We start from the raw sequence: 18,471 nt of genomic DNA on the forward strand, positions 1-18,471 counted from the left end.
CCATTGATAGGGGGGAATCAGAGACCATAGGTAATAAGGTACTGCGCATTTTCCGCTTTCCGTCATTTCCTGCTGTGTGGAATAAATTGCCATCGAGTAATTGGATACTGACCACGCGATAATAGCGAATGAAGTCCGTGTCCGTTGCGTAATTATTTCACTCATCATCGGAAGAAGCACGTTTGCGTTAAATGATGAAATTACGAAACAACGAACGGCTGAAAATTTGACTATGGTTGCGCAAGCGATATCCGAGACGCTGATTATTTTACGTTGGAAAGCGTCTTACGCCATGAAATATGCAGAAGAGAAATAGAAATAGAGAAACGTTCGAGCGCACCGCGAAATACTTGGACATTTCCCGCCGGCATCATTGTCGCCGATCACGTGAGGTTGTCAACAAACGTGCGGTGAAAGCAAGAGAGGTTATAGTATTTGCAGCGACTCCAAGTTCAAATTAGAACTTTCCTCCACGCACATACATACAGTGGGTGTACAGGGTGTATAAAAAGTAATGGTCATCCGTCCTAGGGGTGAATCTATTTACACCTCTGGATCGGTGGACATTTGCAAGAGAAACTTGCCGCAAAATTGTTTATGCCAAAGAAAATTGTTGTTAAAATTGCTTTCTACCACTCGTCGATGAGACAGAACATAATCGTGTGCGTGCTTCGAGACAAACGAAATTTAAAGGGACTCCCTGCCAATTCGGATCATAAATTTGAAGTTGTAAAATCTGAAAGAAAACCTTATATCCATTGTTATAAGAATATTAATCCTGTATTATAAAATTTACCGTCCTCACCGTTCCTCCAGCGGATTAGGCGATATACCTGTAAAGGTCGTTACAGAAAGCAATAAAGGCATGCGAATTTTCAACCCCGACAGATCGACAACACGTGCGACGGACCCATCGAAGCGACGAGCGGACTACCCTTATAAATCATGTTATTGATGACCATAAATAATCCCAAAAGGAATTTCTTTGACAGTTTTCCCACTTCTCAACCAAAAGTCCTTCCGACACCCCGTGCAATTAACAAACGCAATATTTCCCCACCAAAATCCACCCCGAAAAAACCGAAGTGACAACCGCAGTACCATTTTGACCGTGGTCGGAGCAATTTCTTCCCGTTCGCTGTCACGATTTCGGAAAGTGTGTTGTGTTGTGTCTTCATCGTTAATAATAAGACGAATTCGCGAAAATGACACGGTTCACTTGATCCGACGGAGGAACAGAAAATTCCTCAAATAAAAAAGTCATTTTTTATTAAACTTTTTTATTAGGGCCCTTAAAGAAAATTTAAAATATATGTTTTGTAGATCTATGTTAGTTATACACATGCTGAAAATTTCGTCAAGCTACAAGCGATTAAAAATGTTGAAAATCGTAGTTTTGCACGATTTTTGATCAGTTTCTGCTTAAAATCCACAAAATCGTACATCTTTCGATACGTGTCGTTTTTTCCTGCGTCAACCGATTTCGATGAAATTTTCAGCATGTGTATAACTAACATAGATCTACAAAACATATATTTTAAATTTTCATTAAGGGTCCTAATAAAAAAGTTTAAAAAATGCCTATTTTATTCTTGCATGTAACTTTGTAAATTATAATTTTTTGGAAAATCTTTTTTGCATATCATTTCATAAACCGGTGCTTCTAATTGATTATAAAAAATCAGGTCGTTTGTTACAATTATAAAAAAGTTATTCCGTTTTAAAGGGCGTTCGAATACTTTCGTGAGCCACTGTATAAATATACACAAATGTTAAAAATAGGAAAATTTATATTGACGTTGAGATGCGTGCGTTCGCCGTCCACACCTTTATCGCGGTAAACAAAACGATTACTCCTTGTGAAGATGTAGATAAACAATGTACATAGTATAGTAGTCTTTTTTTAATGTTCGTTAAAATTAAACCACTCTTTATTCAATGAAAAAACACAAAAACAAGGTCATCGCAATTAAAAAAAAACTATTGTTTTTCATTTACCAATCGATTCATCTTTGCATTTTATTACAGAAAGTATTAATAACACCAATATACTCGGCACTCTGTGCGACTTGTACGTACGACGGTATCACGGTAAAAATATTTCAAACAAATACACGATCGCGTCGTAGATATACGGGGGCAAAGGTACCCGCGTAATTTCCACGGCGATCTAGGTACCGGAAATTATCTTTCAGTTTACAAAGCGGTGACCGCTCGTTTTTCAACTCTATTTACAGTCGACCGGCGGGTTTCGAGAGACGGATCATCGATGCGTCAGCGTCGGCGTCAGGCTATTGTTACCGACGCACGGTTGTTTTTGAAGCAGAAAAAATCGGCACGATAAAGATACTCGATCGACCCCATCGTTGTTGCGCGATAAAATGCGGTTGAAACAGCGGCGGACACGATCAACAAAAGAATACCACCGCACCGTTGAGAGAGATTATTCTTATTATATTCGTACTTACAGCAGAATTGATAACAACGCAAAAATTAATTATTCCGAATATTAACGCTGTTTACTTCATATTTTTGTTCCAGCGAGAACCGTATTCGAGATCAATGCGCGCCGTCACGACGCGTGTCGCCCGCGAGTTTAATTGTTCGCGCGCGCCGATCGATAATTGTTCGACGTAAGTATGTAGGTGTCTTTAACGAATTAATAAAACGCGCATTCATCGAGCTCGATAAAAGTCCGTTATCGAGACACGCGGAATAATTCGCCGGTTTCTTTCAGCCGATCCTTTCAACGCGATTGAATTCACCAAACCGGAGGTGCGATATTTCGAAGAAATTCGAAAACTTGATTACGATTAGTTTCTCGAACCAATGGCTGGCGGTGCACCGTGTCGATCTGTTGTCTGAGGCTCCAGCGAACGCATTGTTTATTCGAGTTATTGTCTTGGACTGTTTGCTGAAGAACGAACGTTTCCAGAGGAGCGACGGGAGAGTACGGGGCGCCCGTGCGAGCTTGTTGCCGCGGAAATTGAATTACCTTTGTGCAACGGTAGCGTTGAAAGCGAGACTGGATTGCACCGCCTTGCGAACGAGCTTCCAATTAAACGCGGCAAAGTACTGCAATTTGTGCGACAAAGAATCGAGACAGTGACCTATCGTCGATTCTCACCTAACAGCGGCTTTTACAGTTCCGCTAGTTATTATCACCGAAATGATTTTGTGCGGAATAGATCAACGGGCTGCGAGCGAACGAATAAAGGTCGATTTATATTATCCGCATTTGAATAGTCAAATATAAAAACGCATGTCTCAATATTTTGTCGTGTCGGTTACGGTCTATGCCGTTGTACAGTGTAGATCGACCTTTACGCGCGCAATTCGCTTCCCGTTCGAGATTTACGGGCGTCGCAGATCCACGCTTCCGCCCACTTTCAATGAAAGTTCCCGAGAGATTCGCACGCCATTCGATCGTGCTAATTTCTGGCGACCAGAACAATTCCTCGTTCACGGTTGCGCATCAAACTGGTCGTAAAACGTACCAAGTTTATTACCACTTGGGAAGGTCAGACACAGGGGGTGTAATATGCTGATCGAAAAGCCCGCGTGCTATGCTGCCCGTTCGATTTTTGCGTTGCAAATGTCCGCGAGCAGATGGTTCGCGAAGCGTGAAGGTCAAAGAGCAAGGTCTCGGGCACAGGAAGGGTTTCGATTTGCGGGAAATATAAATCGCTATCCGTTCAAATCCGTTTAATTGAATTTAAATGGAATTCAGCAGCGGCCTTTGTTAGGGTTTCTCACGACTCCTACCTGACGCGCCGTTTTAGCGCCATCCTTTTCATTATCATAACCGTTACGTTATCGCGATCTGCCAAAGGACCACACTGTTACACGTTACACACACCCGGGGGGATTGTCATTAACAGGGAACAATTAAATTAACCGCGCGTGCGCGTTGCGTTCCTGTTGGATAACTAATGGCCTTGTTATTGGTCAGTTACTTAACCCAGACCGTAACCCTCTTTGCCATTTAATAATATAATCGACGGGTACGCGGGGAGCACGATATAAATAAACCACAATTTCGATCCCAAATAGTTTAGTCGTTTCTCGGTCGAATTCTAATCGAGCTGGTAAACTGTTGTAGGAACGGGCGGATTTCTATCGGCGAGAGGACACGGGTGTCGTTCCTAGGAATTCGCAGCTTAGACGATGGTCCAAGATTCGTTCGCAGCTTATCCTAAACGCAGGCTGGTTGCACGGTTAATCTCCGACGAGGAGAAACTGGGGTCAACAAACAAGACGCTGAAAGAGAAAAGAGAAAAAGGAACGGGGCATAGAGCGAGGCGAAGAAGAGCCGAGCCGTGCGACAGCGACAGCGACAGCAACAAACGACAACGACAACGACAGGACAGGATAGGGTGAGAGAAAGGAAGGAAGATGAAACGTAACGAGAGATGAAAAGTGGGCGGAGGAGGCAAAGAACGAGACAGGAAGGGGTCTCTCTTCGCGTCTGAGGGCGACCCTCGGTGGAAATGCAATTTCGGTTCTTGTCTGGTGGCGACGTCGCAACCGTGGCTCATATCTTCTACGAGGCGTAGCCCCTTCAAGATCGTTGAAGAAACAGCCTCTCCTGCAGCACACACAGAAGTCTCTCTTCTCTCTCTCTCTCTCTTTCTCTTTCTCTTTCTCTCTCCGGCTGGCGTGTCTCAGCAGATGAAAGACTCCCGTGGCTATCAAAGGGAAAGGGAAGAGGCAAAGGCCCCACCAGACAATAATGGCCCTGAGTTCCAAGGTTTTCAGCCTGCTTGTCCAGGGCTCGGTGGTCCAGTCGCGTGATCACTCGAACCGAACCTGTTCGCCGATTCTACGATTTTTTGCGAATTAGAACGATACATTAGCGCGTTCCTACGACGCACCTACGTCTACGCATAATCGAAAAGAAAGAAAGAGAGAGAGAGAGAGAGCACAGATTTTGATTCCGCGCGAACGAAGACGAGTTTGTGGATGTTTATTTTAAACTACGCGACCGAGCTAGCCAGCCAGCAAGCCGAGCTTCGACGAGGACAGCTTCCTACGCCGAGCGAAACGGAGGAAAAACGCTGCTCGAGGATTATTCACAGAGGAACGTTTCCCCTTTTAACCGATTACGAAACGAAGAAAGAAGGCGGTTCTAAATTTGTATCGGTTCATTTTGCATCCTCACACAAGAGGTGAACGCTCTTCTGGACTAGCGACGCTCTCAACTTCTTCTTCTTCAGCTTCAGGGCCGTCGAAAGCCGGAACAACGGTCCACGATGATTTCCCTACGACCCGTTCTTAGCATCTCTTCGCAATGATTCAGCGTTCTCGATCGATCGACGAGAAAGGGAAACGACTACGGGAAGACCGATGGTGCGCGTGTCTCCTATTACGTTACAAGCTTCATAGTAGGGGATTTTCAATGAAAGCTTTCGGTTTCGACAGACAGGAATCCGATTGGAAATATGACGAAACTCGTGCACACGCTGAAATAGCGAAACTCGAATCCAATCGATGGAAATGTTACCGTAAATCGGCGTTAAGATCGTTGCTGACGTCATCCTCCGAGAAGCAACGTCATCCGACTTCGCAATTCGCGTTATTTCGAGTTGTAATTTCCTCGTTCTATCGCACGACGGTTCTCTTATCGCTGTTAGTCCATCGAAAACTAACAGAACGGACGATTGCGTTCCGACGAATCTCGCCGGACGATTCCGATAATTCGTACAACTCATATCAGAGATATCTGGAGATATCCTTTACTGCCGAAGGGTGGTTCAACATTTCTAGAAATTACTGTAAGAACGGGAAAAATTTACATACACGTTCGAATATGTATCCTCAACTTCCCGCGATTCCTCATTCTGCACAAAGTAGCTTCACTTAATAAATTAAATTGAACAGCGTTGGAACACTTTTCTTTGTTTATGTTTTAATTGTAAGGTAAAAGCACGGGTAAGGTGTAAGATTAGATCGAACACCTTATGGATTTACATCTAACAGTTTACTACCTTACCGACTTGGAAATACCGATGTACACGCCATCTTCCGAGAGAGAGCAGATTTAGCAGAATTTAATTTTCTATCAGAGACAAGATGTAATGGTAGATTCAACATATTGTAAACTTTCGTAGCCTAATATGACTGCCTCGTCGATTTAGAAATTAAAAAACGATTACAAAGAGGAAATTTCACCTTCGCTTACATTGAAACTTCTAAGTTGGTAAAGCAGGCACGTTTGGTTACGAGACCCGTAAGACATTCACTCTATTGTTTCATCTTGTCTATGAAATCAAGATTGTAGGTAATTGCGCGCTCGATACGTGCTGCCATCTTCGACATTGGTGAAAGTATTCGATAAGGTAGAGCTCGGCTGTCACAGAGAAGGATGGCTCGATATGTACGAAAATAAACAGATCCGTCTCACGTTGCTTTGTAACAGGTGTTTTCGCTGTCTGGAGGGGAGTTTGGACCGCTGCTGTTCGTGTTTACATCGTTGATTTCTAGTTTGAGCGCTGTCTTCCTGCTGCAGGAATAAGATCAACAAATTGGTACCTGGATTTGTATTTTACAGAAAATGCGGATGTTTATGCAATTTGCAATCTTTGTAGACGAATTTTAAGAAAGTGGAATCAAAGAAAATTTTGTTTTCAGTGGTGGTAGCATTTGCAGGTCTGAAACAAACAAAATCGTACTAAACTCCGTCGAATTTTATATTCTAGCATTTTTTGAACATTCTCAGGAGCCATAAATGCATAAAGATCCGCGGTCTATCATCACAGATTCGGTGCAAGGAGACAGATAACGACGTTACGTGGAACGAATCTTTATTCCCATGTGTATTCTAAGGACGTTGCGAACAGCTAATTTCTCTTTAGTTTACTCTGCCCACTTTACCCGAAATAATATATGTAATATAAGTAGACTTCGGATCTTTATGCAAAATAGAAATGGTTTGCATTGATTTGTGGGAAGCAGAGTAATATAGCATAAAAATTTCAAACATTCTTGAATTTTGTTAATCTTCATAAATGCATAATGATCCGCAGTCTAGTAATAAGAATATCTTAGAAAACGATCGATGGGATAGATCGAGATTTCTTTTCGTTCAACATCGAGGTTCGAGCGAGGACAACGATTGTCTCGAGCAAACCTGTTGAGGACGTTTAAGAAGTTCATAGGGTGTAGAAATTTGTGGTTTCCAGAAATATTGAAGTCGAGGTAGCAGGTGTGCTTCACAAGGATATGCCAGTAATAAGAAGATAATATTCGAGCCTCGAGAAACAGCAGTGCTCGTGAGTATGAGAGTGTGAGAGACTGTGAGCGAACAGCGTCCTGCACTTTCCTAAGCACCTGCGGACCCAGAACGGATCCGGCAGGTGCAACAAGTGTACAAGGAACCCCGAAGAGTTTTATGGCAACCCTCGCCCTTCTACCGACGTTCGCAGGTAACACGATACAGCGTACGACTATAATGAGAAATTGCGTGCAATCGAAACTTATTCGCCCTGTCGCATTATTCTAGGGTAAATGTACCTATTACTGCGGGTTCACGTTCTGCTGCGATATATATTTCAATAAATATTTTGCCCTGAATAAAGTACAATGCAGTGAGATTGTATTCTCGTTGGCGAGGCAAACAAAATTGTCAATAATTTTTCTTTTCTTCCATGAAATGCTTACACATATTACATATTATATTTCATGATAAATTAGGAATAATATTAAAATAAAGTACGACTGGAGCATGATATGTACTGCAGTAATTGGTAGATACCCTGTAGGTCCCACGAGACATAATGAAATAAAAATAATTTATACGGTCTTGCAACGTTTTTATAGAAAATAATTCGATCATAATTTCTATCGTTCAATGCAGAGTTCGCAGAAAACGGAGTCCATCAGGATCCAGAGAGCCAAGAAGGTACAATTCACGTTATGCAAGGATTACTAACAAACGAATGCATATGAACAAACGTACATGATGTTCTACATATATTTTCTGAAGGCTGCAACAACGAGATTTGGGAACGTGTCTACATATGCAACAATCGCCGGCAGGTAATTAGCTACTACGGTGTCGAAGGGAACGGCTATAACGAGCGATGGCGATGGACGATCTTCCTGTCGTTTCTTGTTTCCTGTTTCCGGCTAAGTTTTGCTTTGGTCGGACTTTATCGTCGGGAAAAAAACTCGTTAGGTCGGCACAGCCCAGCTGGCCAGTTTCCAGATCCCACCGGCAGAGGTCCGTCGTTGCGACGGAGATCGAGCGAGGCCGACTGCGATGGATATCGTGACGTAAGATGCAACAGAATAAAACCACCGTAAAGGCTTGCCGGTTCATTAGCGGAAACCGCGAAGTACCGCGGAGTACCGTCGAGCATGACATGACATCCTTGCAGAAAGAGACAGGGAGAGAGAGAGAGAAAGAGAGGGAATGAGGTTATAATCCATAGTCTGATCCCGGCCTATCTACGATATGCCTTTGAAACGTAAGCTCCGCTGGCACGAAGCTCAACGACGCCGTTACTCGCCAGAGAATCCTGCTTCTCCGCTTACTCATTTTACGCCGGAGTCGTTGAGTCTTCGTAAATCGGAAGAGTTCCACGAAATAGCCACTAAGTAATCGGTAATCATTGATTAATGAATAAGAAAGGAGTCAGAAGTTCGATAAATTCGATAATTTCTACCATTAAATAATCGATTACAAAAGAATTAATAACTGCCCAACTCTGCTTACAACTAGCCTGCTGATTTTATGCATTTACAAACTGCATCGCGCATTAGTAAAAGCTACGCGAGGGGTTGAAGGAATTGAAGCCTGAACTTGTTTCGTAACTGTAGTCCTCGAATTTTTTCAGGTTCTTTTGTTAACCGCGCTATAGTTAAGCACAGCTTTTCTTTGCAAAAGTAGCGACCCTCTCGATATCGATAAGGAATCGATCGGCACCGTATCTCCCCGTCCATGAAAGGCCAATGGAGACACCAGGATCTTTAACGAGGTCGATCCGTTACTAGAACCCGATCGTCGAAGGATAAATCCGGGCACGTGTTCGGTCGGTGCGTGAATTTAAACGGCCCCTTCTTCCTCGTTTTCGTTTTCGTTTCTCGTGTTTTGCAGAAACGCGTTTCAGACCGTTAGAGACGGAATCAGGGGATCGTTCGTGGTGTGGTTCGCGTTCCATGCTGCAGCGAGACGCTGCATTAAGAGTTGTTCAGATGTAATGTGGTTGACTCGGGCTCGAGGAGGTCGGGTAGATAAGCGAGAAGCGAACCTGCGGAATTGACTTTCGCAATTACCGACCGAGACTGCATGGGTACACACATATGTATGTAGATCCGAATGGTAATTGCCGTAAATTATTCGGTTACGATCGGGGTTTTAAACGGTTTGAAAATAACTGTTTAAATCTGTTATACGAAGGCTCTGATTCGAACGATTATTAATATACTTTATTCCATTAGGTCGCATTAGTAGAGATGGGCAGGTACCCTACACGAAAAACGATATTACTTCCGAAAGGACCTAATAACTGTTAGGAAAAACCGAAATTCCCAATTGCTCAGATATCTGTTTCAACGAATTGTTTCAAGCCTTGGTTATACGACCAGGTTCGCAATTCCTGCGGCAGTAAAAACAGTTTCCCGGAACAGGCCCGACGTTATTTCGACGTCGATCGATCGCGATCCTTCTCTCTGCATCGGCAACGCGTGTTCATCTCTGTTCCTCCTGCTCGGATGTTGTCGCTCGGGATAACGTGCATCGCGTTATACATATACGTGCATACGCGTACATTGCGCGTAAAAAATCGATAGCGTGGAGCGTTGCGTAAAATCGGTAAACTGACGTTTTCTATAAAATGACGTCAATCCGTACGTAAGCGTTATCCTGCGAATCGCGACACGACTATAAACTACGCGCAACGTACACGCAGTAGATTTCGCGAACATCGTTTCACCGAACGGATTACAAAATTTGATTCGCTTTTGTATTTCGTAGGAGAATTGCTCGAGTACATTTTGCATTTTACATGGACCAGAAATTTGGGGAAAATTTTGTGGAGCTGAAGAAGGATCGCATATGGACCAGGAGAATTCTGGCAAGCAAGAAAGTACATATTTGATTTCTGCAATGGAAAAAATTCGAGGCTTCGAAAGAATGTAACGCAAGAAGCGCGCGCGTCGCCCCGAAACAGTTCAGTGTCAAGCGTCAGCGATTTGTTTTCGCGATGCACGAACGTTTCGTTGCACAACGGCGATTTATCGCTGACGAGGAGAAGAACGCGATTGCTGTGGCTCACGATCACCGAGCAGCGAACGCGTTATCTTCTCGGTTCTCTCGCAGTCGGTTTTCGAAATCGATTCGACCCCACGCGCCGAGAAACGTGATGCGAGCAACAATGGTAACTGCGTCTACCATGTATGAATCGAACGATTCAGAGGAATAGAAACATTTCAAATATCTTTTTCGCGTCGCGCTCAAAACTTTTCGTGTCTCCAGTAGAGAACTAGCCGGTCCGATTGGGAGCGCGTTATCTTATCAACGGGTAATAGCAACGACAATAGAACCAGCCCAAGTTTTCACCGTCGAAATGCGTGCCAGTGCCAGTGCTTGGCAGATAACATGTCGCCTCGTGGCGCGGCCAATGAGATTCTATTCGAGATCCCTCTCGGTCGATCTTGGAGAAACCAGAATCCGGAATACGAGATGCGGAATACGAGACACGAGATCTCGCGCTCATCTCGATTTCAATTCTCGCGATCGAACGGCTGCTTCTTGCTGCCTTCTAATCCTGTCGAACGAGTCCTTTAGTCGGTGACCTAGACATCCTCTGTACCGCGTCTGGCTAGTAGCATGTACACGACAGACTTTAAAGCTTCCGTGGCAGCGTTCCGATCCAGTTCGCTCCGAAAAAACAGACTTTCTCTTTGTTCCTCGGGCCTCTTCTTTTCGCTTTTCCGGTCCAACTGTGCACGCGGCATATACTTTAGCCCTTAGACCATATAAACCTTAGTTCAGATCTTATTGTTAGACCGAGTAATAAAATAAGATATATGTTACAGCTACAGTTTTCACATACTATATGAATTTATATTTACTTCGGCGTCGGTCTGCTGTGTCAGTCATTTTGAAATTATCTTGTTATTTGGCTTCTTGTTCATGTTCATTCCTGGTATATGGTCTAATTGTAAGAGATCGAAATAAACATTTGTCTTTTGTTTCGACCAGATTCAAACAATTTATTTTCGAACGTTTGATGCAAGAACAGCTCTTTCAATTCCTGGTAATCTATGCATCATTCAACGAGCGGTCTAGAGCACCGTGCTAGTTCTTGATCGATGGAAAACCCTGGGAAAAGTCGAGAGAACACCGAGTGATCCCGATGACGCTATCGTGCCGCGCAATTTACCGCGAACAACGTTCGGATTTCACAAGTATCGCGATGCTGACCTTTTCTTTGAAAAAACAGCATGGCGGCACGACGAAGCTGGCCGTGCACATCGGAATCGAGAGACTATGTTCGATGCGCAGTCCAGAAAGGGATTAAGTAACGATTACGTGAACGCTCGCATGGAGGTTCGAAGCCGCGATTAGATAATAGTCGGAACGATTGTTGCCCGCGAACAGAGCGATATTCTACAAAGAGAGGATGCCACACGCGGTTTGTGCGTTCTTTTTGTCGTCGATCGAGTCCCTTTAAATGTCGCTAGGGTAAATGTACCTATTGCTGCGGGTGTACGTTTTACTGTGGTATTTTTTCCCGATGAGAATACATTTGTACGATTCAGTGAGACTGTATTCTCATTGGCGAGGCAAACAAAATTGTCAATCATTTTTTTTTCTTCCATAAAACGCTTACACATATTAATATTTAATTACAAATTTATCATAAAATAAAGTACGATCGAAGCATGATACCGCAGTGATCGGTACAGTTACCCTATCGAATTCTCGAGGAGAAAACACTCGGAGAAAACACCCGGAGAATCCACTTGCCAGGCTTTATCAGCTCTCGACGAGACGATAGGCGGACGGTCTAATCTGGCGGTGATCCGAACGCTGCTCGGAGGTTTCGCGCCTCGTTGGCCGAATCGTACTCTATTTCCCGAGCGAAGGTCTGGGATCGTGTTTCCGTAGGTCAGTTACAGAGCCGCTCCACACTCCTGTCCGTAGCCGGATATGTAATTCGTTCCCGCCGATTTCCGTATTCGCTCGGTAATGGCATAGATTGCGCCGCGGATCGAGCGCGCTCCGTTTGTTTACAAACGAGACACGAGTTTGTCCTGGGTCAAGGCTGCTCGGTTTTATAATCCAATTCAGATAACGGTAACATAGATTCCTGGACCTTGAGACCGTGCCCCGCTAGAGAGCGAAGGAGGGACGGCCGAACGGAGAAAACAAACCACTCGGTGACTCGTATTCACCGAGTAGTTTGTCAAATCATCTGTGTACCCCTTCCCTCCCCCAAGACCCGCCCGACTCCCTCCCTTGCTCTCCCGATCCGTAGACGGAGCGAGAGAAGAGAGACAGCATGTTTATCGCAAGCAAAGTACGGCGGTATGGGTAACGCGCGCACGTGACATTTCGAGTATCTCGAATTAAACTGTAAACATCGTAGTACAACGCGACTACGGCCGAAGCGCGGCCACGCGGACGGTGTCAATGATCCTACTAATTTATTGGATCGTTGCTTACGCACGCCTCTCCGTTCGATGCTGCGTGTGCGCTCTCGTCCGTGTGTATGTACCTCCGCGTACGTGTATCAGCCGTCTGTATCGACGCCGATAGACGAGGCGCCGGTTCTCCTTCCTTGTCTGGCTTTTGTCAGTCGCGACCTCGAGGGTCGCTACTTCCGCGCGTCTGCCTCTCTGCGTGTGTCGTCCGAATCTCCTTCCGCGAGAGCCATACATTTATCGCGAGGGTTCTCGGGTGGTCGAGTCCTTTTGAAACGCGAGCTACCTTCGTCGGGGATCGGATGGCACGATATGGGCGTTCAGCTGATCAATTAACACTTTAAGTGATTTACAAATATATGTATGCATTGAGCTAGACACAACGTCTGAAGTGATACTCTGTTTCCAGGTGCTGCAATCACAGCTGAACAGACTTCAACAGCCAACGTCTGATTGACAACACATCAGCGGACGTCTGGTAAGTACGCTCCTATTAAAATACTACATGTGTAACGATTTGTATGTACTGACGTTATTGTCGAATGCCATTCAAGCGACAACTTTTGTTGAGTAGTATCGGTGCAGCGCGTGTCCGTCGAAGCCGTTCGAGATTGTCAATGATGGGGGCACGTGGAGCGAACCGTGTTTACTTTTGGCCTGTGTCACGTTCCGACTGGCAACTTTTCAGCTGCGGATGGTAGTACATAGTTTGATCTGGTTCTCGGACGATCTCTGCGCGACGTGTCGATCAGAATAGAAACACGGAGAACGTCTCGGTCCCGAGGATCAACTCGAAGTCGCGAATGTTGCACGATCGTTTGGGTCGACACACGGAGGTATAGGTAAAAGTGGGCACGTGCGTCTACCTCTGCGTTCGCGTGTCCGCAGTTTGTGTCGTTGACTGAGGGTGGTGGCGATGGCGGTAGCGACGGAAAGGGGGAAACGGGGTGGCAAAGGGGGAAAAGGGTGACGGAGAGAGGGAGCAGCCACGTGTGAGGACGTACTACGATTTACTCGCAGATCGGTGGAACGTCTTCCTCGTTCCCTCCCTCGCCTCCCCCCTTTCTCTTTCTCTTTCTCTTGGACGACTCTCTTTCTTTCTCTTCTACCCTTTTCCCCCTATCGCGTACTTCTCTTCCTCGTTCTCCTCCTCCTGTGTTCGCTTCTCCTCCTCCTCCTTCTCCTCCGCCACCTCTTCTCTCCTCCTACCACCGACATTATACTACTACTACGGGGTACTCCACTTTCATTCAGTCGCTTCTAAAAATAAAGTCCCTGATTCACAATGCATGAATGACAATCACACTGAAAGGAATACCGCACAGACTTGTAGCCTTTCTCTCTCCGTCCTGGTGGGCATCTTTGTCGCGCTTTCGATCTCTCGCTCTTGCTCTTACCGGCCCGTGTCCCATCTCGCTCCTCGTGTCTCCGCCGAGTCTCTCCCTCTCTCTCACTCTCTCTTACTCTATCACGTGTCGTTTCACCCGTCTCGCTCCCTTTTTCCAACTCGATCTCTCCCTCATTCCGTCGTCCACCCCCGCCCGCACCCACCGCTTCACCGCGCGCGTCGCTCTCTCTTGTAAGAGAGCGAAATCTCGATTCGCCTGTTGCGTCAAACTATTGGCTCCGTGTAAATAGATCCCGTGGAAATTCCAAGTGCCATTGCCGGCGGGTTGATCGATTCGAGCAGGAACAGGATCGATCGCGCGCGGGATACTTGTTGCTCTGCACGCCGGAATTTACGGGTCCGACGAACCGCAACCATTCCTACGTTCCGCCGTTTGTATATCTTCAGGATCGTGGAAGCTAACGGACGACTTTGCCGTCGCACGTCGCGTTCACGATTCCGTACCGCGCCGCTCTGAAAGAGTTCGTGTTGCGTTCGCGAACGTGTCCCGCAACTGTCGCAGTGCTAAATCGACTGTACGCTTTCCAGATTAACAACAAGGGATAGTCGTTTGCGCGGAGGTAGCAACGGCGAGCGTAATTTCGGAGCACCCGGTCGTTTCTTGCAACGCTCGAGAAATTCGAGGAAATCGGGCCGAGCAACCCGAACTACGGTCGTGTCTCGAGTTCTCTTCGTCCCCGAGCATCCAAGGAGAACTGGTTCCGTACTCATCATCATCGTCACCTAGCCGGCGCGATTCAACGTTCCAAAATAAAAAGCGGATAATCGAATGTCCCTGACTGCTACAAAACATCGGACCCGCTCAACTATTCGAGAAAGTCGACGCGCGAGCGTTGAAAAATGGAGAAACCAACCTTGACTCGTCGCCGACGAATTCTGAGAGCCGGTCGCCGCCGCACGGAATTCCCCGACTCGTTTAACATTAATTTTCGTCGGCTGCGAAAAGCGACAAGGATCGAAGGCGATGCTAAACAGCGAAGAGGGAAGCAACAGGGACGAGGAAACAATCTCTATCGAGAGGCAACAGATTTCTGTAGCGTAGAATTTCTGCGTGGGGGACGGTTTCCCTGCGATGATTATCCGTCGCCCCGAGCTTTTGCCTCTGCTCTAAAGAGACTCCGGTGCTCCGAGCATCAGGCAGAGTTAGGTAGCAGCAGCAGCACCTAACCAGCGGCTCGAGCTGCTCACAGCTAAATATATCTCTCTCTTTAGTACTACTCAAGGTCACAGCGCTCGGATTGGCCCACGATAAAGCCGAGCCTGGTGCCCGTCTCTCGGCCGACTGGCCTTATGCTCCATCCGCACACGTTTCGTGCCGTTGTTGCTGCCGCTCTGCCACTGTCGTGTCCCACATGTTGCCTCTCGACAATGTCGTGTGGCAGCCGCATCGTGAACACGTGTTCATATCGAACGCGGCTATAGCGCCCCACATCCGAGCTCCGTATTTCAAACGCGATACAGGATACAACCAGTCGCGACTACCGTTCGCCCTCTTTCCTATTTCTTCGCGCGCAGAGTTGCATCTTTTACTTTCATACAAATCTATTTATTCGAAATAATCGACGAAGCGCCCTAGCGCCGCGAATCTCTAGTTCGCTGATGTGCGAAGAAAGGAAAGAGGTAGAACGAATTCTCGTCTGGGAGAGACAATGCGGGCTCGAGCCAGAGGGGCCATATTCGAGAGTAGTTTTCGGAGCTTTTGAACGTTGGTCGATTCAATTTCGAGGGGGCTGTTCTGTGGTTCGTCGGCGCTGATAACAACCGAGCCGTGCTCGTTCTGCAGCTGAATTTGAGGTTAGGTTATTGTCCGGCTGTGCGGTGAGCATCGATAACGGCGCGTTGCAACAGCGCGCGCGTCCTGCTTCGGCGATCTGGCAACCGTGCAGCGGTCGACAGTGCCGGGGTTGAATTTCAAGCGCCCGAGGGACAGAGGGGGTCGGCCTCTCTCTTTTGTATAGGGGGCACGAGGGCTTCGCCGATGCTCGGGCTCGGCGCATAACGGTGAGTCGACGGCCGTGATGCGGGGCTTATAGTCGGCTGCCCGGTCGGTTTTCTTGCCTCTTGCCTGCTAAAGCGCTTCGGAAGAAAACCGGCCTTTCTCTTCGTCTTCCCCTTCTGTTCCTCGTAACATTATCCGCGACCCGCGCTCTAGGCCTACGGGGTTGAGTCACGGAGTAATCGCTCGTTTCTCACCACCGAATATTCACCCGCCTATTCGAATTACGTGACTGTCTATCCTCCCCTACCGCGGCGGACATTCGAATCCGATAAACGACCGCGACTCTCGAGCAATTCTTCGTCTTGTAATCGTTATCGAACGAAAACGGGGTCCCTCGCCAATTGCAGTCCTCGTCGCCGTAAAAAGCTTGAAATTCTAGTGGAAGCGGAATCGTAAAATTCACTGCAAAGTCAGCGAATACAAAATTTCTCGGAACGTCGCGACGGGTTCCGACAACGACACAAACGCTGCCGCAACCCCTGGTGGGCACTCGGTGTCCGACTACCTGCACCATTGTCCGCGCGCATACCTGCCGGAACTTGAAATTCCTCCTTCGCAGTTCGACCCTACGATTTCGAAAATTCTCGGGGTAAACACGAGTCCCTGTAATCCTGGTAGGCAACGTCGTAAATTGCCGGAGATACCGAGCGGAGACGTTCTGACCGCGCTAGTAATACGAAGGTCCGGTATCGTTTCAGGGAATAAGGGATGGTCGGTAAAGTGGTCGCGAACACCGCAACCGTTCTCGTGCATCGTTTAAAGGTCTTTGTAAATAGACGCGCCGAGGAAAAGGTTTAGGATACAGGATTACAGTCGAGACTTGGAATTTTGGCGGATTTTCAGGGGTGGCCCGGGAACGCCGACGATCCGAAGGTTTCGCAAAAGATTCCCGACGGGTTCGCTCCTGCGGAGCAACGACAATGGAAAGTTACCGAAGCGCAAGCGCTCGCTCGGCACTTTCCACGGCTATAGCCGACTGGCTAGCGGTTATAGGACGCATCGGTGGTAGTGCTGCTGACATTGGTAGTGAGGCGTTCGCTGTGCCATGGTACTCATGGGCATGGCTCGCTTGGCGAAGAGAGATCTCACGACGATACACAGCGTACATACACGAGAGCACACTGGTATCGCGTACCAGTACGACCGCGCGCGCGCGGCTGATTATATGCCAGCGCTGCTCTGCTGCCACCAGCGTGGCATGTGGTACTGATATGGTGGTGTATGGGCGTATAGCGTATGCTGCCGCTGCAAAGAACGCCCGTTCTCTCACGTATACGTACGCAACGCAACTGAACGAACCCTTCGCGCGAAATGCGTGTCGTTCCGAGGAGCGGTCGCAATTTTGCGCGACGGTCACGGACGCTGGGGGAGAGAGAAAAAGGGGCGTGCGAAACGGGGGACGGGACGAAAGATTTAAATCGATCCGACTCGGAATTCCGATAAGCAACGTGCTGCGGGACAGAACCGATAAAATGTCCAACGAACATCTGCGGGAACAATAGATTTCGTCCGAGACGACTAAGTTCCACGAAGCTCGTTAAGCTCGTGAGCAACTACGGCGGAGCGACAAAATTGCGAAATCATTCGCGTTTCGCAAGCATGCTCTCCGACATCGTGTTCGCCATGGAAAAAACCACAGCCCCTTCCCTTGGATCGCCGTTGTTCCCGGCGAGATACGAAGGCTCGGCAGACTTTTCGAAAATACGTTCGGGTTCGGCGCGAGGGTTGCTTGCCCGCCTCTTCCACAAATGCCCCGTTTCGCGCTTACGTACGTGTGCGTCTCTGTGTTCGAGCCACTTCTGCTGGCACGATCGTACACACAGCCAAACAAGAACGGCACGGCAGAATGCGCACGCGCAGAAACAGGGACACCCGCGCGGACGTATTCGCGGAGCGTGACGCGTCGCACACAAGCTTCGACCTCTTCGTATAGAACGAACCCCGGTCTCTACCCACACGGTTTAACCTTGCGGGGTATAGAGCGGCGGTGTTCGCGCGCATATAGAGGCTCCGGGCGCACACAAGGATCCGCGATCCGTGTGTGCCGGCCCGTGGTACGGCGTACGGCACCGCTGGCACTGGCGCGCCTCTACTCTACCCCGGCTTTAGCATCGATTTCCAGTCGGACGACCCAGCGCGATCGAGCGAACGGTACGCGCCTTCACGAGGACGTATCGAGCGGTTGCCTCGCTCCGAGCGAGCGAGCTGGGAGCTCACGGACGACGATACGCCGCGCGAGAAATCGTACCGCTCGAAACGACGGATACGTCGGCACGAAACGCGCATAATAAAGACACGGATCCATCGGGTTTCTTCGTCCTCGTCTCGCGTCCGACGAAGAGCCGTCAAATGCGCGCGGGGAGGGCGACGGGGAACGGATCAACGTGACAGACGAAGAGGGAATTATGTTTTC

The 18,471-nt window shown here is 47.5% G+C and overlaps 1 protein-coding gene across 1 annotated transcript; it reads left to right on the plus strand.

Annotated features, from left to right (window-relative positions):
• The first annotated feature begins 5,675 nt into the window (after nucleotides 1–5,675).
• Nucleotides 5,676–11,166, plus strand: LOC143215002 (uncharacterized). The gene is made up of 3 exons (XM_076436671.1): nucleotides 5,676–7,424; nucleotides 7,856–7,900; nucleotides 7,985–11,166. The coding sequence occupies exons 1-3, from the start codon at nucleotides 7,391–7,393 to the stop codon at nucleotides 8,302–8,304; spliced, it is 399 nt and encodes a 132-aa protein (XP_076292786.1). The 5' UTR covers nucleotides 5,676–7,390; the 3' UTR covers nucleotides 8,305–11,166.
• The last annotated feature ends 7,305 nt before the right edge of the window (nucleotides 11,167–18,471 follow it).

The sequence above is a fragment of the Lasioglossum baleicum genome, chromosome 13 (assembly GCF_051020765.1).
Source record: "Lasioglossum baleicum chromosome 13, iyLasBale1, whole genome shotgun sequence".
Taxonomy (NCBI): Eukaryota; Metazoa; Arthropoda; class Insecta; order Hymenoptera; family Halictidae; genus Lasioglossum; species Lasioglossum baleicum.